Raw genomic sequence first — 23333 nt, 5'->3', positions numbered from 1 at the left:
CCTTACATTCTGGCTGTGTTTGTCACATCATAATGGTCACTGTGACATTCAAATGGAATTAATTCCATCAAGCCATTGCAATAATTGGACAGGTTTTTGTGTTCCTTTTATCAAAAGCCCCTATCATCAATCTGCACCTCAGAATTATGGAACAATGACCTCTCTGTTTGTGCCCTTCCTCAAACCAACTAATAAGAATTTTTATAGGGCTTCACATTGATGACATCTCTGCATTTTTACCTGCTCAGAATAGGATTACCATCCTCAATTTCATAGGTGATGTCTGTCATATGACATAGGATTCAGTATGAGTCAAAGTAGCATTTCAATCTTTTTTCTGGTAGCAAGACTTGCACAGATATTAGAATCCAAACTAGGTCATTTGGATAGTGTTTCACTTTATGATATTCAAGCTCCTTATCCTGTGCATCCAAGCTCAATATTTGTGTCAGCTGTCTTGATTCTTCAGTACTGCTTATGAGCTGTTTGATGTAATCAACCTGAGTTCATGAAGTTGAAAGAGAGAAAATAGTTATTACAGCCTCTCAATTATGGTTTAAAAAAACCAACATAAAATGTATAATACCTTTCTTTGCTGTGTTACATGCAAATGTTACAACAGCAGTTTCATATCTCAGTCTCTCTATTTGATGTCAGCACAGACTGAGAGTGTATCTGCCAACGGCTTAAAAAAAAATTCCACATGACAATTCACTTGCAGGTGGTAGGCAGTTGCAATAAGAAATTACTTCTGACAGCAGTCTAGAATAAAGTTTTTTCCACAATCAGGGATCTTTACACATGGTGCCCGATGTTTCAAAATTACCTTCTGCAAGAAACAGACAGTTTATATAACTTTGGCAGTCTCAACAGCCCTGGTTACTACATAAGAAGTGAAGTAGGCAGTGCATACATTATTGTTAAGGCTTTCATGGCCACTTGTTGACAAACTGCCTATTGACTTCTGTGTCGGGTTCTTCGGCCGACGTTCATCTAATGATTTTTCTGACGTTTCGCCAGCAGGAGTGGCTGGCATTGTCAAAGCTTCACCCTCCATTGCCAGTGGTGAACTGGAGCTGAGCTCATGGCTGCAGACTATATGTACCTGGCACGCCAACGTGCGAGGGCTTCTCAGCAGTCATTTCTAGTGCTGTTCTCCTCTTGCTTATGTGGTTGGTTTCATTCAGTGCGTGCTCTGCCATGGCTGATTTCTCCACCTGCCCCAACCTCCAATGTCGTTTATGCTCGTTGATCGTCTAGTCATTCCGACATGTGCATGGTATACAGTATATTCCCAACATTGCAGGTGGGTCTCTTTTCTCCTTCGCTGATCTAAGACACTTTTTGATCTTCCTTGTCGGTTTGAAAATCGTCTTTACACCATTTTTGTTCAATATAAGGCTGATTCTGTCCATCACTCTGGGAAAGTATGACAGAAAGGCCGACCCGACATTTCTTTTTCTGGTTCATTACTTTGCCGAGTGTTTGGCTCTGTTACACTTCTAATATAATTTGTGGAGTACCCATTACTCCTCAGAACAGTTTCCAGGTTTGCATTTCTCGTTTGAGGTGCTGTACACATTCGTCCTGCTCTCTTTATGAGTGTACTAATCATGCCTCTTTCCTGCCGTGACCAACAACGGAAGAAGAAAGCGCGACTGATGTCCTCTCTCGCCTTTCTGTCACGGTGCCAAGATGAATGTGGTACACCAAAGTTCTTGAGATGTAAGTGCCTATTCACCACCGCCCAAGCACATTGTATCTACGACAGAATGAAACGAGCTTTTCTTTGTGAACGAATTCATACAACACGGAGAGACTTGGCAAGAACAGATCGGGAACTTCTGGACATTTTCTATCAACTAAGTAGCAGAATGCATCGAGACGACTGGGACAAGATCAACAATATCACTCACGGGAGCATGCAGAATGAACTTGAGCACTGCACCGAGCGACAGAAGAAAAAGTATGAAAGGTGCCGGAAGCAGAGCGACAAGGCGATTCCCGACATGTCACACACAGTGCTCAACCTCACTAAACGACAATTGACCGAAGAGGAAGTGTCTGTTCTTCAAAAAGGAGGGAATTTCACTATCATCCCGAGAACTATACCTATGGAGGACATCATTGCCAACACCGAAGCAGCCATTTGGACCCTTCCTTGTGAAAGAGCAGAGGAAATATGCACTGAAACAGCCAGTATACTGCACTAGCAAAACCACCAGCTTGCTACTTGAAGAAAGAAGAGGTACAAGCCATCAAGAATCTCAACGCCGACAAGAGTATATTGGTACTGCCTGCCGATAAGGGGAATGCGACCATCGTAATGAAGACCGAAGATTATGAGCAAAAAATCTGAGACCTATTAGATCCAACAACGTACCGAAAACTAAGCGCAGATCTGACGTAGTGTATCACACGGAATACGAATGGATTAATCAAGGCGTCTTCTCTGCCGGTGGACATACAGAGAAACCTGCACAATACAGAAGCCCTACCACCTTGGGTGTACGGATTACCCAAGATCCATAAGAACCACATTCCACTGAGACCGATCGTTAGCGCTCCTGGCTCACTGATGTATAAACTGGCAAAACACTTGGCCTCTTTGCTCCAGCCACACGTGGGGAAGACCGACACTTACATTAAGGACTCAGGACATTTCATTGACAAGCTGAAGAAACTTAAAACTTGCACCAAACGACATCCTGGTCAGCTTTGATGTTGTTTCGTTATTTACGAAAGTGCCACTCAGTGACGCTCTGGAGCACATTGGTTCCATTTTCCCACAAGACATCAAAAAGCTCTTCCATGCTGGAAGGCGTCGCCATGGGTAATCCTCTCAGTCCAGTGGTGGTCAACTTCTTCAAGGAATAATTCGAAGCACAGGCACTGGACTTGGCGACTTCAAACCTAAGGTGTGGTACAGGTACGTCAATGATACTTTCGTGGTGTGGAGCCATGGTGAAGAACAGCTCGGTGACTTCCTGAGATACTTGAACAGCCTCCATGCCAACATAATATTTACCATGGAAGAAGAAAAGGACAAGAAACTGCCATTTCTAGATGTGCAGGTCACAAGGCACAGCAAAAACCTGTGACACAGCATGTATCGAAAAATGATACACACAGACCGATACCTGCACAAACTGTCAAACCACCACGCGAGCCAGAAAAGAGGCATAATTAGTACACTCGTAACGAGAGCAGAACGAATATGTGAGCCGCAACACCTCAAACAAGAAATGCAACACCTGGAAACTGTCCAGAGGAGCATTGGGTACTCCACAAATTATATTATAAGTGTAACAGAGCCAAACACTCAGCGAAGTAAGGAACCAGAAAAAGAAATGTCGGGTACGGCCTTTCTGCCATACATTCCCAGAGTGATGGACAGAATCGGCCGTATATTGCGCAAACATGGCATAAAGACGATTTTCAAAGCGACAAGGAAGATCAAAGAGTGTCTTAGATCGGCGAAGTAGAAAAGAGACCCACTTGCAATGTCGGGAATATACTGTATACCGTGCACATACGAAAAAGTTTATGTTGGAATGACTGCACGATCAATTAACACCAGGATCAAAGAGCATAAGCGACATTGCAGGTTGGGGCAGGTGGAGAAATCGGCCGTGGCAGAGCACTCACTGAATGAGACTGACCACGTAATAAAATTCGCCAGCACGGAAGTTCTGGCTGTAGAGAAGCACTATCACACATGCTTGTTCAGAGAAGCTGTAGAAATACAAAAACATGCGAACAGTTTCAACCAGAAAGAGGAAAGCCTTAAGGTAAACGGATCCTGGCTTCCCGTACTGCAGCGAACGACCGTCGCAGGTAGCAAGAGGCGAACCGTACCGGAAATGAACACGGAGAAGCCCTCGGATGTTGGTGCGCCAGGTACATATAGTCTGCGGCCGCGAGCTCGGCTCCAGTTCACCACCGGCAATGGAGGGTGAAGCTTTGACAATGCCAGCCACTCCTGCTGGCAAAATGTCAGAAAAATCATTAGATGAATGTCGGCCGAAGAACCTGACACAGAAGCAGTTTGTAGGCAGTGCATACTATGTGACCCATTTATTGCTATTTGTGAACTTGGGAAACATCCTAATAAACAATTCCAGTCTGATGAATTATAAGGACTACAGGAGGAATGGCTACAATATGCCCTGCTCTTAACTGAGGCGCATGCCCTGAACAATGAGATGTGGATGTTCATAGCAACAGGTGACCCTGAGGTCCCCATATCTATTTTTGATGGTTATAATTGTCACTGGCACATACATTTCTGTAATGAGTCTGTGTAACTTTTTTACTTTGAAATGTTAACTGTGTGTCCAGACTGTTAACTAGAATACATCTCTTCTCCAGTTCCTTATGAATTATCTGTTCTTCCGTTGGTGACAGCCTAAGTGAGTGTAGACTGATGAGGGTGACTGACATGGTGTTTCACATTGGGTTGCCTAGTTTGTCTTGTCTTTAACCTCTCTCTCTCTCTCTCTCTCTCTCTCTCTCTCTCTCTCTCTCTCTCTCTCTCTCTCTCTCTCATTGAATTTTGTTGTGCCTTCTTCCTACTAATAACAACTAACTGAAGGTCATATGTAAAAATTACAGCTAAAATTTGTGTATCATAACATCTCCCACCTCATTAGGCAAGATAGCTTGGTCCACATGTTTAAGAATTTGGTCATTGATTCATTTACATGAGATATTCCTAGATGCTTTAGGGATGGATTCTAATGCTCTGTACCCATAAAAGGCACAAAATATTGAAATGACTAACTCTGGAATGCACTTAGCAAAGTGCTGGTATAAGATAGATTGTCATATTTGGAGGAAACTTTGGCAACTGCTGAGGTTGCTATGGCTGCAACTATTCATTGGCTCCTTATTGTTTGCACTCAGGCTTTGTGTTACATACATATGCTGTTTTGTGCAGTGGGGTATTGTGACCAAATGCAGATGACTGGCAGAGGTCACAGCTGTTACTCTCCACTTGAACAAATCGTAGAATTTTATGACAGAAGGTCAACGTGGCCGGCCGGTGTGGCTGTGCGGTTCTAGGCGCTTCAGTCTGGAACTGCGTGACCGCTACGGTTGCAGGTTCGAATCCTGCCTCGGGCATGGATGTGTGTGATGTCCTTAGGTTAGTTAGGTTTAAGTAGTTCTAAGTTCTATGGGACTGATGATCTCAGATGTTGAGTCCCATGGTGCTCAGAGCCATTTGAACCATTTTTGAAGGTCAACGTGGGTCATAAGCCTTAGTGCCTGCAGTCTAGTTGTCTTTGAAAATTTGTTTTTAATAGGACAGACAGGGCATAACGTAATGTTGCCATAGATTTTGCTTAATTTCTGTAACACTGGATAGTTTATCAGTACATGTATTTTGGTGTAATGTCAGTCTGCTCAGACACCTCATCGATTTTGCATTGTATCCATACTGCTGTAAGTTTTTCTAATGTTTCAGTGTTTAATAGTCAATTAAATGAATGCTTGTTTTGTAAATTAAAATTCAACATACTAACAGCAAACTGAAGCACATACTGACTTCATAAAAACTTTTTATAAATACCATTTTCCTTTTCTTCTGGCTGTATTTTAACTTTGTGTCTTGTCACTCTTGGTCAAATGTGTTTATATAAAATTATTTCATTAGCATATCTTGCAAATATAAGATAAATTTTATATTATTCAGAAGCAGCATATGATCATGGTTTATGCTCCTCATGTTATTCCACCTAGCCATATTGCACTACAGGTAACTAACAAAATATTTACAAATTTAACTAATTTGTATTGTCCTTGTTGGTCCATTATGGACTGTGGGACAATGGCTGACATGTATTTCTTGATACAATAATTTACCAACAGCCGTATATACTGTAGAAATTTATTTCATGAACTTCTTATATTCAACCAGTTTCGGCATTACATTGATGCCATCATCAGGCCCCACATGTCATAGTCTAAAATCGCTATATACAGAAGGAGCCATATAACTGGATCCATGAATCAAATTGCTATGCAACAGCTCTTGGTGACAAGGAGGCACAGACTCTATGACGACTATGACGTGTGGGGCCTGAAGATGGCATCAATGTAATGCTGAAACTAGTTACATACAAGAAGTTCATGAAATAAATGTCTACAATATATATGGTTGTTAGTAAATTATTGTATCAAGAAAAAAAATTGTATTGTCGTAATCGTACGTAAGTACAGTAGTTTATGAAACTTGGTAGGAATTGCATTATGGTATCCAAACACACTGTGTACTACTTGTTTTTGGCTTTTTCAATAAATGGAAGAGTATGTGCTTGAAACTAGAAATTTCCTTTGTAGTTACTTTTATGTTCCATAGGACATTTGTACAGTTACTCATAATGATGTGGAATGATCATTTTCCGTTCATATTACACACTCATATGCAAATATGGCTCCATACTGACAATTTACAGTTTTTAAATTAAATTTGATTTTTTTTATAAAGATAGAAAGCAGTTAATTCCAGTGCACCACATTTTTACATTACTACATAAATATTATTTCTACAGGAATTGTGAGGAACAGATTCAGCATATTAAAAATTCCAACATACCAACAATATCTGTGCTCATACAGAAATAACTTCCTTCTTTTTACAATTTCAGAAGCACAGAAGTTTCATGGAGGAGTTGGATGGAACTGGCAAACTGGTAAAAGAGAGTATTGGCTTGGGAATACTGTTAAATAAGTTTCAGATATGGTATTTATTTACTTATTTAATCACATGTCTTATGGGCTAGAGCTCGTCCCTTCTGACTTCAAACCACAATTGGCAGCTACTATGACAGGTGTCTTAAAAGTGTATACATATCATACCAGCTTAGCGCATGCTGCTTTGCTTGCATAGACTGTATGGTCTTTCTTTAATTGAATTTGTACGTTGTTACACCCATTGTTCACATGTAAATCAACTCACTATAAAAATGATAGTGACCCTTTACATGGCTGCCAGTCTCTGCACAATTTCTTTGGGTACTGAAGTGTTCCATTGAAATAAATAAATAAATTGATTTTAATTTAATTTCATATATTGAGTTAAAAAAAGGATGATAAATTGGCTATATGGTTCTATAGTTATCACCACTGGTCTTTGACCTGGTACTGAACTCTCTTTTCTCAGATATTCTTGTACATGGAACAGCATTTCAGGATGGAATCTATTTTGTCATCAGTAATGATTAGTTTTCACAGTTATTACAACAAAACTAATTCTATAAACATACATTAGGCCATTTGAGAAGTATTAAAGGCCCCCCCCCCCCCCTCCCCAATTCAATTCTGGCAAAACAATTTGTTATGGTGACTATTAAATAGCTTTCTTTGATTTAGTTCACAAAATGCAACACTTTCTAAACTTTTAACTCTAATTAATGCCATAGAAGCATGGTCTTTTCCAACCACTTTTGAGCAAAAAGTGAGTCTGCTTTCATAACGAAATATTTTAATAAAACTTTTCATTCCCTATTTCATTTCTTTCTTTTTTTGAGTAATCAGCATACTGATTGGTTTGGCATGGCCTGCCAAGAATTCATGTGTCAACTTCTTCATCTCAGAGTATCACTTGCAACCGACATACTCAATTATTTGCTGGATGTATTCCAATCTCTGTCGTCCCTACAGTTTTTGCCCTCTACTGCTCCCTTTAATACCATGGAAGTCATTCTCTGATTTCTTAACAGATGTCCTATAATCTTGGCCCTTCTCCTTGTCAGTGTTTTCCACATATTCCTTTTCTCTTCAACTCTGCACAGAACCTCCTCATTTCTTACCTTATCAGTCCACCTAATTTTAAACATTTATCCGTAGCACCACATCTCAAATGGTTCGGTTCTCTTCTGTTCCAGTTTTCCCACAGTCCACATTTCAGTGCTATGCAATGCTGTGCTTCAAATGTAATATTCTCGGAAATTTTGTCGTCAAAGTAAGGCGTATGTTTGATACCAGTAGATTTCTCTCGGCCAGGAATGCCCTTTTTGCAAGTGCTACTCCACTTTTGATGCCCTCCTAGCTCCATCCATCACTGGTTATTTTGCTGCATATTTAGAAGAATTCCTTAACTCCATCTACTTCATGACCATCAATACTGATGTTAAGTTTCTCACAGTTCTCATTTCTGCTTCTTCTCATTACTTCCGTCTTTCTTCAATTTACCCTCAATCCATACTCCGTGCTCATTAGAGTGTTCATTACATTCAGCAGACCATGCAAAAATTCTTCTTGTCTTTCACTCAGGATAGCAGTGTCATCAGCAAACTGTATCTTTGATATCCATTCATCTTTAATTTATTTCCACTCCTTACCACCTTTCTTTTATTTCCATCAGTACATCTTCAATGTACAAACTGAACAGTAGGTGTGAAAGACTACATCCCTGTCTTACACCCTTTTTAATCCGAGTACTTTGATCTTGGTCATCTACTCTTATAATTCCCTCATGGCTCTTGTACATATTGTATAATATGTGACTGTCCCTATAGATTACTCCTATTTTTCTCAGTATTTCGAATATCTTGCACCATTTTACACTGTCAAACACTTTTTTCAGGTCAACAGATCCTTGAATGTGTCTTGATTTTTCTTTAGTCTTTCTTCCTTTATCAGTCGCAATGTCAGAATTGTCTCTCTGGTGCCTTTACCTTTCCTAAAGCCAAACTGGCCATCATCTAACACATCCTCAAATTTCTTTTCCATTCTTCTGCATATTATTGTTGTCAGCAACTTGAATGCATGAACTGTTAAACTGATTGTGCGATAATTCTTGTGTTTGTCAACTCAAGTAGTCTTCGGAATTGTGTGGATGGTATATTTCTGAAAGTCAGATGGCATGTCACCAGACTCGTACATTCTACTCATGAATGTGAATAGTCCTTTAGTTGCCTCTTCCCCCAATGATTTTAGAAATTCTGATGGAATGTTATCTAACCCTTTCTGCCTTATTTGATTTTATGTCCTCCAAAGCTCTTAAATTATGATTCTAATACTGAATCTACTATCTTTTCTAAATTGACTCCTGTTTCTTCTACTATCACATCAGACAAATCTTCTCCCTTGTAGAGGCCTTCAGTGTACTCTTTCCACCTATCTGCTCTCTCCTCTGCATTTAACAGCAGAATTCCCATTGCACTCTTAATGTTACCATACTTGCTTTTAATTTCATCGAATGTTGTTTTGACTTTCCTATATGCTGAGTCAGTCCTTCTGCCATCCTATCTTTTTCAATTTCTTCACTTTTTCTTGCACGCATTTTGTCTTCACTTTCGTGCACTTCCTATTTATTTCATTCACCAGAGACTTGTATTACTGCATTTCTGAATTTCCCTGAACATTTTTTTACTTCCTTCTTTCTTTGATGAACTAAAGAATTTTTTCTGTTACCCATTATTCTTCACAGTTACGTTCTTTGTATCTACGTTTTTCATTCCAACTTCTTTTGAGAGATGTCTGTTCCTCTTCAGCTCGCCCTTATTGCTGTCTCTATTGCCTTAGAAAACTTCAAGTGTACCTCATCATTCCTTAGTACTTCTGATTCCTACTTCTTTGTGTATTGATTCTTCCTGACTAATCTCTTAAACTTCAGCCTACTCTTCATCACTAATAAATTGTGATGTGATTCTATATCTAATCCTGGGTACACTTTACAATCCACTATCTGATTTTGGAGTCTCTGTCTTACCATGATGTAATCTAAGTGAAATTTTCCTGTATCATGTGGCCTTTTCCAAGTATACCTCTCCTGTTGTAATTCTTGAAAAGAGTATTCGCCATTTGTAGCTGAAATTTATTACAGTACTCAATTAGTCTTTCTTCTCTCTCATTCCTTGTCCCAAGCCCCTATTCTCCAGTAGCTGTTTCTTCTACTCCTTCCCCTACAACTACATTCCAGTCCCCCATGACTATTAGATTTTCATCTCCCTTTACATACTGTATTACCCTTTCAATATCCTCATATACTTTCCCTATCTCTTCATCTTCAGTTTGTGACATCAGTGTGTATACCTGAACTAACATTGTCGCTGTTGGTTTGTTGTCAATTCTGATAAGAACGACCCTATCACTTAACTGTTTGCAGTGCCAGACTCTCTGTCCTACCTTCCTATTCATAATGAATCCTACTCCTGTTATACCATTTTCTGCTGCTGTTAATATTGCTGTATACTCATCTGATCAGAAGTACTATATATAGACTGAGCCTCTGCATTTTTGTTTTCAGATATTCTAGCTTTCCTATTATGTTCAAGCTTCTGACATTCCAGCCCCTGGTCCTTAGAATGTTATCCTTTTGTTGGTTATTCTATCTTTTTCTCATGGTCACCTCCCCTAGGCACTGCCCTCCTGGAGATCCAAATGGAGGACTATTTTCTTCAGAAAAAGAGGGAAGGAGAGGGAAAGACGAAAGGATGTGGGTTTTAAAGGAGAGGGTAAGGAGTCATTCCAATCCTGGGAGTAGAAAGACTTACCTTAGGGGGAAAAAAGGACAGGTGTACACTTGCACACACGCACATATCCATCCGCACATACACAGACACAAGCAGACATTTGTGTGTGTGTTAATCTCTATATATATGTGTGTGTTTTATTTATTGTGCCTGTCTACCAGCACTTTCCCGCTTGGTAAGTCTAGGAATCTTTGTTTCCACATGGGAAAAATATATTAAAAACAAAGATTCCAAGACTTACCAAGCGGGAAAGCGCCGGCAGACAGGCACATGAACAAAACACACAAACACACACACAGAATTACTAGCTTTCGCAACCGATGGTTGCTTCTTCAGGAAGGAGAGGGAAAGACGAAAGGATGTGGGTTTTAAGGGAGAGGGTAAGGAGTCATTCCAATCCCGGGAGCGGAAAGACTTCCCTTAGGGGAAAAAAGGACAGGTGTACACTCACACACACACACACACACATATCCATCCGCACATACACAGACACAAGCAGACATATTTAAAGGCAAAGAGTAGGGGCAGAGATGTCAGTCGACGCGGAAGTACAGAGGCAAAGAAGTTGTTGAAAGACAGGTGAGGTATGAGCGGTGGCAACTTGAAATTAGCGGAGGTTGAGGCCTGGCGGATATCGAGAAGAGAGGATATACTGAAGGGCGAGTTCCCATCTCCGGAGTTCGGATAGGTTGGTGTTGGTGGGAAGTATCCAGATAACTCGGACGGTGTAACACTGTGCCAAGATGTGCTGGCCGTGCATCAAGGCATGTTTAGCCACAGGGTGATCCTCATTACCAACAAACACTGTCTGCCTGTGTCCATTCATGCGAATGGACAGTTTGTTGCTGGTCATTCCCACATAGAAAGCGTCACAGTGCAGGCAGGTCAGTTGGTAAATCACGTGGGTGCTTTCACACGTGGCTCTCCCTTTGATCGTGTACACCTTCTGGGTTACAGGACTGGAGTAGGTGGTGGTGGGAGGGTGTATAGGACAGGTTTTACACCGGGGGCGGCTGCAAGGGTAGGAGCCAGAGGGTAGGGAAGGTGGTTTGGGGATATCATAGGGATGAACCAAGAGGTTACGAAGGTTAGGTGGATGGCGGAAAGACACTCTTGGTGGAGTGGGGAGGATTTCATGAAGGATGGATCTCATTTCGGGGCAGGATTTTAGGAAGTCGTATCCCTGCTGGAGAGCCACATTCAAGGTCTGATCCAGTCCCGGGAAGTATTCTGTCACAAGTGGGGCACTTTTGGGGTTCTTCTGTGAGAGGTTCTGGGTTTGAGGGGATGAGGACGTGGCTCTGGTTATCTGCTTCTGTACCAGGTTGGGAGGGTAGTTGCGGGATGCGAAAGCTGTTTTCAGGTTGTTGGTGTAATGGTCGAGGGATTCAGGACTGGAGCAGATTCGTTTGCCACGAAGGCCTAGGCTGTAGGGAAGGGACCGTTTGATATGGAATGGGTGGCAGCTGTCATAATGGAGGTACTGTTGGTTGTTGGTGGGTTTGATGTGGACGGATGTGTGCAGCTGGCCATTGGACAGATGGAGGACAACGTCTAGGAAAGTGGCATGGGATTTGGAGTAGGACCAGGTGAATCTGATGGAACCAAAGGAGTTGAGGTTGGAGAGGAAATTCTGTAGTTGTTCTTCACTGTGAGTCCAGATCATGAAGATGTCATCAATAAATCTGTACCAAACTTTCTCCATCAAACTCCTCACCCCACCGACACCTCGCACTCCTACCTTCTACCTACTTCCTAAAATCCACAAACCCAAACATCCTGGCCGCCCCATTGTAGCTGGTTACCAAGCCCCCACAGAACGTATCTCTGCCTACGTAGATCAACACCTTCAACCCATTACATGCAGTCTCCCATCCTTCATCAAAGACACCAACCACTTTCTCGAACGCCTGGAATCCGTACCCAGTCTGTTACCCCCGGAAACCATCCTTGTAACCATTGATGCCACTTCCCTATACACGAATATCCCGCACGTCCAGGGCCTCACTGCAATGGAGCACTTCCTTTCACGCCGATCACCTGCCACCCTACCTAAAACCTCTTTCCTCGTCACCTTAGCCAGCTTCATCCTGACCCACAACTTCTTCACTTTTGAAGGCCACGCATACCAACAATTAAAGGGAACAGCCATGGGTACCAGGATGGCCCCCTCGTATGCCAACCTATTTATGGGTCGCTTAGAGGAAGCATTCTTGGTTACCCAAGCCTGCCAACTCAAAGTTTGGTACAGATTTATTGATGACATCTTCATGATCTGGACTCACAGTGAAGAACAACTACAGAATTTCCTCTCCAACCTCAACTCCTTTGGTTCCATCAGATTCACCTGGTCCTACTCCAAATCCCATGCCACTTTCCTAGACGTTGACCTCCATCTGTCCAATGGCCAGCTGCACACATCCGTCCACATCAAACCCACCAACAACCAACAGTACCTCCATTATGACAGCTGCCACCCATTCCATATCAAACGGTCCCTTCCCTACAGCCTAGGCCTTCGTGGCAAACGAATCTGCTCCAGTCCTGAATCCCTCGACCATTACACCAACAACCTGAAAACAGCTTTCGCATCCCGCAACTACCCTCCCAACCTGGTACAGAAGCAGATAACCAGAGCCACCTCCTCATCCCCTCAAACCCAGAACCTCTCACAGAAGAACCCCAAAAGTGCCCCACTTGTGACAGAATACTTCCCGGGACTGGATCAGACCTTGAATGTGGCTCTCCAGCAGGGATACGACTTCCTAAAATCCTGCCCCGAAATGAGATCCATCCTTCATGAAATCCTCCCCACTCCACCAAGAGTGTCTTTCCGCCATCCACCTAACCTTCGTAACCTCTTGGTTCATTCCTATTAAATCCCCAAACCACCTTCCCTACCCTCTGGCTCCTACCCTTGCAACCGCCCCCGGTGTAAAACCTGTCCTATGCACCCTCCCACCACCACCTACTCCAGTCCTGTAACCCGGAAGGTGTACATGATCAAAGGGAGAGCCACGTGTGAAAGCACCCACGTGATTTACCAACTGACCTGCCTGCACTGTGACGCTTTCTATGTGGGAATGACCAGCAACAAACTGTCCATTCGCATGAATGGACACAGGCAGACAGTGTTTGTTGGTAATGAGGATCACCCTGTGGCTAAACATGCCTTGATGCACGGCCAGCACATCTTGGCACAGTGTTACACCGTCCGAGTTATCTGGATACTTCGCTAAACATGCCTTGATGCACGGCCAGCACATCTTGGCACAGTGTTACACCGTCCGAGTTATCTGGATACTTCCCACCAACGCCAACCTATCCGAACTCCGGAGATGGGTACTCGCCCTTCAGTATATCCTCTCTTCTCGATATCCGCCAGGCCTCAACCTCCGCTAATTTCAAGTTGCCACCGCTCATACCTCACCTGTCTTTCAACAACTTCTTTGCCACTGTACTTCCGCCTCGACTGACATCTCTGCCCCTACTCTTTGCCTTTAAATATGTCTGCTTGTGTCTGTGTATGTGCGGATGGATATGTGTGTGTGTGTGTGTGTGTGTGTGTGTGTGTGTGTGTGTGTGTGTGTGTGTGTGCGAGTGTACACCTGTCCTTTTTTTCCCCTAAGGGAAGTCTTTCCGCTCCCGGGATTGGAATGACTCCTTACCCTCTCCCTTAAAACCTACATCCTTTCGTCTTTCCCTCTCCTTCCTGAAGAAGCAACCATCGGTTGCGAAAGCTAGTAATTCTGTGTGTGTGTTTGTGTGTTTTGTTCATGTGCCTGTCTGCCGGCGCTTTCCCGCTTGGTAAGTCTTGGAATATATACATATATAAAACAGAAAGAAACTTCCACATGGGAAAAATATATTAAAAACAAAGATTCCAAGACTTACCAAGCGGGAAAGCGCCGGCAGACAGGCACATGAACAAAACACACACACAGAATTACGTATGTGCGGATGGATATGTGTGTGTGTGTGCGCGAGTGTACAACTGTCCTTTTTTTCCCCTAAGGGAAGTCTTCCCGCTCCCGGGATTGGAATGACTCCTTACCCTCTCCCTTAAAACCCACATCCTTTCATTTTTCCTTCTCCTTCCCTCTTTCCTGACAAAGCAACCGCTGGTTGCGAAAGCTCGAAATTTTGTGTGTGTGTTTTTTATTGTGCCTTCTACTGGCGCTTTCCCGCTTCGTAAGTCTTGGAATCATATATACCAAACAAAAGAGCTGGCAGGTCGATAGACTCACAGACAAACACAAAAATACACAGAAAATTCAAGCTTCCGCAACCGTCGGTTGATTCATCAGGAAAGTGTCTATGTATGTGCAGATGGATATGTGGGTGTGTGTGAGTGTATACCTGTCCTTTTTTCCCCCTAAGGTAAGTCTTTTCCCCCTAAGGTAAGTCTTTCCGCTCCCGGGATTGGAATGACTCCTTACTCTCTCCCTTAAAACCCACATCCTTTCGTCTTTCCCTCTCCTTCCCTCTTTCCTGATGAAGCAACCGTTGGTTGCGAAAGCTTGAATTTTGTGCGTATGTTTGTGTTTGTTTGTGTGTCTATCGACCTGCCAGCGCTTTTGATTGGTAAGTCACATCATCTTTGTTTTTAGATGCATTTTTCCCACGTGGAATGTTTTCCTCTATTTTATACATAATTTCTGAGTGAGAAACCAAATAACAATTTTCGTAGTTCTTTCTTCAAAATTGCCTTAATAGTGACATATTTTCAAAAAACCTTTCATCCTATATTCCAACTGCTTAGAGGCAGAATTTCGAAAATCCAATCTTATATGATGCCTGCAGTATAAGATCAACCCCCTCTCCAAATTTCAAGTTTCTATCCTTAGTGGCATGGACCAAGCGACGATCAGTCAGTGAATCAGCCAGGAGAATTCCTTTTATATATAGAGATTAATAATTAAATTTTTTGCATAAGCTGGTTGTTGGTGGTAGTTTATTTTACTGGCCTAGTTTTGGGCATTCACCATCACCAGCAGTTTCTTATACATAATGGAAGGAAAAGGAAGGAAGATTGAGTTTATCATCCAGTCGACATTGAGGTCAGTACAGACAGAGCACAAACTTGGATTGTGAAGGTACGGGGAAGGAAATCAGCCATGCCCTTTCAAAGGAACCATCCTGGCATTTGACTGGAGTGATTTAGGGAAATCACAGAAAACCTAAATCTGGATGACTGAAGACGGGTTTGAACCATCATCCTCCTGAATCTGAATCGAGTGCGCTAATCACTAGGCCAACTTGCTTGATTTATTGCAATGCTTTATAGTGCACGCCAATGACAATATTTTGTTGTAATCATATAATAAGATTTATATATGTAATATGTGCACAATCAGCAAATTTTACATATATCACATATATAAACCCTATAATCATATCATTACATGATAATTATGAAATACTGTCATTAGCGTACGCTAAGAGGAATTACCGTATGTATAAAATACTGTCAATGATGGGTGAACATCCGGAACTAGTCTAGTAAACTTATAAGAAAATTTTCAGATTTTAAACATACGCCAAACTGTGCACAAATTTAAGAAAAGCATTCAATCTTTCTCTTTGAACAAATTAAGAACTCCTTCTTAAGGACAACAAGTAAAAACATCTCATAAGAAAATCTTCTGTTATCATCTGAAATGATCTTTTTCTTTTATTTTATTTTATTTTCTTTTCATAACATTTATCTCTTAAAGAAGACTATATAAAATCTTCTTTGTTAAAAATGAGGGGGGGAGGGGGGGGTGAGTGGGAGTTAACAGATTACATCAAAACTAATTAAAAGATTTGTATTTGCAGAACCTTCTGGCTGTCTGACTAAAATGCATATCTCTTTTTATTTCTTATACTTTTTTTTATCTTTGGCCCTAGCTCTCAAAGACAAAAACTTAAGATAAAAAAGAAACATTGTGATACAATTCTAATAACAAAGTGCTATTTTTTTAAACATTTATCTGTTTGAGATAAATTTATTTTGTGCTGACTTTGGGAAACTTGGTAGCTTATAAATATAAACAAATTCTTAAAGAAATACTAACAAAGAGGTAGAGGGGCTGGCCAGTACTTACCTCAGCTCAGTACAGCTGATAGATACACAAAACAGAACAGAAAAATTTTATCCTAGCTTTTGGAACTTTGTTCCTTCGTCAGGGAGGAAGAGGGAAACCTCCCTGACGAAGGAACAAAGTTCTGAAAGCTAGGATAAAAAATTTCTGTTCTGCTTTGTGTATCTATTGGCTGTACTGAGCTGAGGTAAGCACTGGCCAGCCCCTCTATCTTTTTGTTAGTATTTGTTTCACATCTTTATATGAGACTTTCCATTAATCATTTTAATCAAATTTTTAAAAATCCAAAACTTTTGTATGACCCTTACCTTCTGTTTAAATACCTTGCCACAAGTCTCACAGAGATATTTTGTCTCCTCATAACTGTTATGACTGTGATCCATGTGTGTCCTAATATCTGATGCATTTTTAAATAGTTGAAAACAAATTTTGCATTTGAATGTTCGTTTATAAGCTTTCAGTCCCATGTCAGCATGGTCATGTTTACAGTGATTTGACAATGTCCAAGAGGTAGGAAATGTTAGGGAACAAAACTGAAAACCAGGAAAAATTAGAAGTAAAATACAAAGTTCTCTGCACTTTTTCTCAGCAACACTTTTTCAACAAGGTGAGACTTAGTGGAATAGAAAATAAATCAAAATTCATATCTTCCTGTGAAAAGAAGTATCAGTCAACATCAGACAACAGTGAGACAAACATTCATTCTTATAATACTGAAGTAGTGTAATTATGACAATACCATACTTCTTAAATATAAAAGTTTAATAAAGTACAGCTCTTTGTGGTGTGCATTATTGGTTCCTGCTGCATGTTACTTAAATACTGTGTTGTTAATGCTTCCGTGGAATAAAGTTGTGTTCTGTCTAAAGGTCGTGTTGTACTTATACGTAGTAACAACACAGTTGACAATGAGTGTGGTCCTGTTCTCTGTGAAAAAACTTCGCTTGGTCCTTCTTTTATTCTCATGATGGCTGATGGTGTTATGGAAGACATTTTACGTTGGGTAGTTGAGCAGCAGAATCTTTCTCCACAATGTTGCACCACCAATCAAAAATCACTGGTGCTGGACAATCAAACTCATGTACTTCAGTCATTGGCTGCTGTTTTGTATGGTCAGCATGCTCCTCAGTCTGTCACCTGCTGTTTTGCCCTCTGCAGTCCCCATTTTTTATCCATCTCCCTTTCCTACATATAGTGAGTTGGGTTGAGGAATGGGACACATATGAGAAACATCTGTGACAACACTTTCAAGCTTTTGGGATTAGTGATGCCATTTTATGTTGTGCCTTGTTCCTTTCATGAATATTGCCATGTCCTATGTCAACTCGCCCCTTTGCAGGATTTTTCCCAGGTGGAATTTTACCATTGTAGGAAGGAGCCACATCAGTCATATTGAGCATGTGTGACTGAACTCTATGGGTTAAATCAGGGGTCTCCAAACTTTTTAGTCCATGGGCCGCATTTACTCCTCCACCAAATCATAAGGGCCAAGATCTACCTAGTGGGATTAAAGCACCCTAGCACTTCATGATCACTGTACTGTAAGGCTAAAGGAAAGATGAAATCGCAAAAATTTAAGGTTGTGGGAATAGCTAGCACTGAAACGAACTACGATTTTTATTTAATTACATAATTTTGATTGGTGGACGTACCTGACCGAAATTTTGGCGTATTTTATTCTGGCAAATTTCACCGACAAAAAGAATGTCACTGCACATTCTTCACGAAAGTGTCCTGCAAAGTTAACGAAATCTCAAAATCACTGTTAGCAACACTATTACTGCAAGACGTAACATAGGCAGAGTATGTCAACACATTTTTATTTCAAGCGGTGCAACAATAAGTTTAGTTATGTAGTCTCGTAGCAAGCAGCAGAACCAATGTCACAGTGTATTCATCGCGATAGGCTTCGAAACTCAGTTGTTGGCAGTGTAGGTACCACCTCAAATATTTGGCGGGCCGGATACCGGGGATGTCCGGCCAGCTAACGTAGGCTGGTTTGCCAGCCCTCGCAGGTCGGTTTTGGCCCACGGGCCGTAGTTTGGAGACCCCTGGGTTAAATCGTTGTCATTGGCATTTTGTGTCTGATGTGTATATAGAGCAATATGCTAATCAGATGGTGAGATGCTATCATTCATTTAGCTCCAGATTGTGAGGTGCGAGAGCATGCCGCCCAGTATGAAAATCCATCCATCTCTGAGGTTTTAGCTATTGCACTGTCGTTCAAGGACTCGCAAGCTGCAGGTAACCAAAATGAGTCATTGCGTGAGGTATCAGCAATCCGACCCTCTCCTCCACACCAAGTTTCAGATAGTTCACATAGGGGAAGACATGGCTGAAGCGATCCACACATGCTCACAGTGTCGAGGTGGCTGGCCTCCCTCCCAGCAGTGGCTGCACCAACAAAAGTAAACAATACAATAAACAGCACTGTACATATTTCCATGCTTCTGTCCTGTACTAATTGTTCCATTAACCATTAGTGCCCAGAATGTTGGCTATCTGTCATAATCGCAACAAAAAAGGTCACATTGCTTCTGTTTGTAAAAGAAAAATTCAGCTCAATGATCCTGCTGCAGATATGGATGTAAACGTTGTATTGGCTATTTCTGTTGTGCCATACAAGCTTTTCATTAATGTTATAGTTTTTCATAAAGTTCTGCACATGCGAGTGGATACAAGAGCTGTGGTAACATTGTTAAACACACAAACTTATATGCCCTACGAATCAACATGTAAATGTTGATGCTTTGCTCTGCCTGCCGCCTAATCCAGACCCTCAGGATTTGATCAGAAGGAATTGTGTTGTTTCCACATAGAGATCTCTGAACAGGAGACAGTTGATGGTTATCCTATAAGTAGCACACAGATCATGAAGGATGTAGCTTTGGATCCTGTATTATGTAAGGTCATAACTTTTGTACAGCATGGTTGGCCGGATTCACCATCTTCTCATGTGTCCGATCTCCTCCGTGAATATTACATCTTTTGACATCGATTCTCTGTTGTGGATGGAATTCTGCTTTTAGATGCACGGTGTTTGGTTCCTCAGGATAGTGATCTCCTTAGTGCTTCCCTCAGAGGTTCTCTGTTTATTACATGCAGATCATTGGGTTGTATCAAGCACAAAAGTGTTGGCCCGTCAACACATATTTTGGCCAAGCTTGGAGGGTGATGCTGACTACCTGGCTGCCTCCTGTTCACAGTGTGCAAAGCGCCAAGCAGCTCCCTGGGTCTCTTTGTGTCTTTGGCCGGAGCCATGGCATGCATGGGACCATATACCTATGGATTTCACTGGCCCCTTTCTCAATGATCATTGCTGTTGATGCATATTATTATTTTCCTTACGTTGTTCATTATGTTTGCACATCCGCAACTGTCACCATTGTGGCCTTGCCCAAAATTTTTTTGTTCGAAGGCTTGCCCATGATATTAGTGACCCATAATGGTCCACAATTTTCATCACAAGAGTTTGAGGCATTCTGTAATTTCCCTGGTATACGTCACATCCTTGCCTTGCTGTTCCATTCACAATCTAATGCTGAAGTGGAACACCTAGTGCAAACATTCAAAACTTGGATGAAACAGTACATTGCCAACTCTTCATCTGACATTGCCATAGATTGGTTTCTCTCCTCATACCGTTTTATGCCATTCAGCGAGAAGAGCCAGGTGGAGCTACCCCATGGGCACCAGCTGAGGACTCTGCTACACCTCCTGCATCTTCCACCTGGATGGACTGTGTAGCTGCTGTGCCTCTTCCAGCTGGATGTGGCTGTCTGGGCACGTGGTTTTGGACAAGGCCCTATATGGATACCAGCTGTCATTGTCAGATGCTGGAGGAAGCATCTCTGCAACATCCACATGTAACATGGCCTCTGCATGAGGCACCATGATCAGCTTTGCCTTCACATGGATGACTGGGCACCTCCTGATGTCACATAATTGCCTCTGAGGCTGTCCACATTGGTCGTCACATCACCTGCTGCTGCTGGTTCTCCACTCCCATGTGAGTGAGGGCATCCATCCTTGGCAGGCAAACCAGAAATACCTCTACTGCTTCTGACACCATCATCAGGAATTCCGTCACCCATTACTGAGCAACTGCTGATACCAGTATCATCAGCATCGTGAGAATGCTTACTAGAGCCGATGCCCGAGGTTGACATGGAAACAGACCTGGTGTCGCTGGTGTTGCTGTATGGCTTGACATGGGAAGGTGGGTACAGAATGTGTCCACACCTGGAGCACTTCAGATCATATGCTCCCATTGCAGCATGCCAGCTTAGTCAGAGCCCAGCGGACAAGGACAGCATGGATGTCTCAAGAATTTAAAAATCTGTGACCTCCAATCTCCTTAAGAGAGAAGGAATGCTGTGAAGCATGTACGTACTTTCAAAAGGCCACATGTGTGTGTGTGTGTGTGTGTGTGTGTGTGTGTGTGATGTAACTTAATACTGTGTTCAAGTTGTTAATGCTTCTGTGATCAGTCTACTGGTCATGTTGTACTTATGCCTAATTACAACAAAGGTTATAAAATTAGCTGCTTCCTCTTAAACCACTATATCATCAATATCCTACAAAGGTGTAGGCAATACAAAATCAACCCTTTCTTTTTCTTTTTGCCTGATCTGTTTTCACCTTATGCCCTATGAAGATGGTCGAGGACTGAAACCGGTAGACATATTGATTGTAAAATAAAGAGCTGATGGTTAAAAATGCATTTTTTATTACTTAATGACTGTTGGTTGTCACTTAACTAAAACCTTAAAAATCTACCCACTATTCAGTAAGAGCAACCTCTCATAGTTCTGAATCATTTCCCTGTATTAATTTCAAATATGAATTTTCTGTTCCATGCCACTCACAAGGGGACATTCCTAAATGTCAATAAATGATATTGACAGGTTTTGGTGGGTGTGTAGAAGCGCAAATAATGCAAAACCTGTTTTTTTGTTTGTGCCCAGTTTCACTTTTAAGAGGTAAAACACACACTGTATTTAGCGTATTTGGTTTGGAGCAAGTATATTTGAAGTCTGGTACATAAAAAATGTTTCTCATATGAAAGCTGATATGTAATTAATGTTCTTGAAAACTGTATAATAGAATTTTGTAGTAATTTGGATTTTTGCAAGCTACTCCACCACCAATAATTGATTTTGAAAAATAGAAAGTTTTGCTACATCCTAAATTAAAAAAGCTTTGAAGCCACATACATCGATATGCAATAAAGCTGGTTTCTGAAATACCATTTCTGGAAAAGAAGCTGTACACAATGTGCTGTCAGAGTATTTTCAACAAACCTAATTAAAATATATAAACATTCATTATTAGTCTAGTTATTTATTTTAGTTATATTTGTTTTATGTTTAAAATTGTTATTTTACATTTTAAACTTTTTTAGTTAACAGTTTCACATATGTGTATTTTCTTAATTGAAAACAATAATTCCTTATTATGGTACATAATTATTATAATATTGATAGTTCGTAAATAAATGCTTAAAAATAATGTTTTCTTATACTATGCACATAAAATGATCAAAATTTCTTCACGTAATATACATAACCAAGAGCACAATATAAAACAGAATTCAGCAAGATTTCAAATTGTCACAAGTGGTCCTCTAAATATCTAATATGTATGAGACAAATTTCAGCACCATGGTAAGCCTTGGTAAAAAGAGTTGTTATGTACTAGAGCCTGTACATTAATTATATTCTCTCTCAAGCAGAGACACATCAAAATAATTCAACAGAACTGTATCAGAAAATCGTCTCATGAGGTTCTTCCAACATCGAAAGCCATATTTGTAGCATGTCTGTACCTGTCTTGTCCTCGGATATGATGGTCAAAACAGTTTTCTCACACTAACCTCCCCTCTTTTCATAGTTTTAAAAGAAACTAATGTTGAGTTTGGACAGAGAATTCAAGATTTTCTTTTTTTTTTTTTTTTTTAAGCCACAAATATTCTTGTAACAACATTGAAAACTAGTAAACAAATGTCTGACCATGTCAAAAGATAGAAAGATGTTTTCTTTCCCTATGAGGGAGACATTGTTGAGGTTCTCCCCCATTTGCTTCACCTGGTCCTACTCAATCCAACAAGCCACCTTCCTAGATGTTGACCTTCACCTCAAAGATGTCTACATCAGTATGTCCATCCATATCAAACGTACTAACCACCAGCAGTACCTCAACTTTGACAACTGGCACCCATTCCATACCAAGAAGTCCCTTCAGTATAGCATAGCCACCTGTGGTAGTCACATCTGCAGTGATGAGCAGTCCCTCTCAAAATATACTGAAGGTCTCACAAAAACCTTCACTGACTGTTAATTATCCTCCCAGCCTTGTACAAAAAACAAATCTCCCAAGCCTTATCTTTCCAGTCTCCCACCACCTCCCTAAGTCCCACCGTCTGGCCAAAGAGGAGCATTCCCCTCTTAACTCATTACAACCCAGGACTGGAGCAACTGTATTACATTCTCTGCAGCAACTGAATTACATTCTCCGCAAGGGTTTTGATTACCTGGCCACAGAGGAGCATTCCCCTCTTAACTCACTACCACCCAGGACTGGAGCAACTGTATTACATTCTGTGCAGCAACTGAATTACATTCTCTGCAAGGATTTTGATTACCTCTTGTCATGCCCTGAAATGTATTCTGCCATCCACCAAACCTACACAAAATACTCGTCCATCCTTACACAACCCTGCTCCCAATCCCTTACCTCATGGATCATACCCCTGTAATAGATCTAG

General features: G+C 41.3%; 1 protein-coding gene across 6 annotated transcripts in view; it reads right to left on the bottom strand.

The window, feature by feature from the left end:
* Positions 1–23333, bottom strand: part of LOC126358674 (zinc finger protein 429-like) — a 117997-nt gene that overhangs the window by 24550 nt on the left and 70114 nt on the right. For all 6 annotated transcript variants that reach the window (XM_050007571.1, XM_050007568.1, XM_050007569.1 and 3 more), the window contains one exon: positions 16876–17100. In XM_050007571.1, coding sequence (XP_049863528.1) covers positions 16876–17100 — 225 coding nt within the window. The remainder of the gene's footprint in view (positions 1–16875; positions 17101–23333) is intronic.

Source organism: Schistocerca gregaria, chromosome 1, assembly GCF_023897955.1.
Source record: "Schistocerca gregaria isolate iqSchGreg1 chromosome 1, iqSchGreg1.2, whole genome shotgun sequence".
In the NCBI taxonomy this organism is placed as follows: Eukaryota; Metazoa; Arthropoda; class Insecta; order Orthoptera; family Acrididae; genus Schistocerca; species Schistocerca gregaria.
Note: the sequence above shows the minus strand (reverse complement) of the source record. Positions and strands in the feature narration are given on the sequence as shown.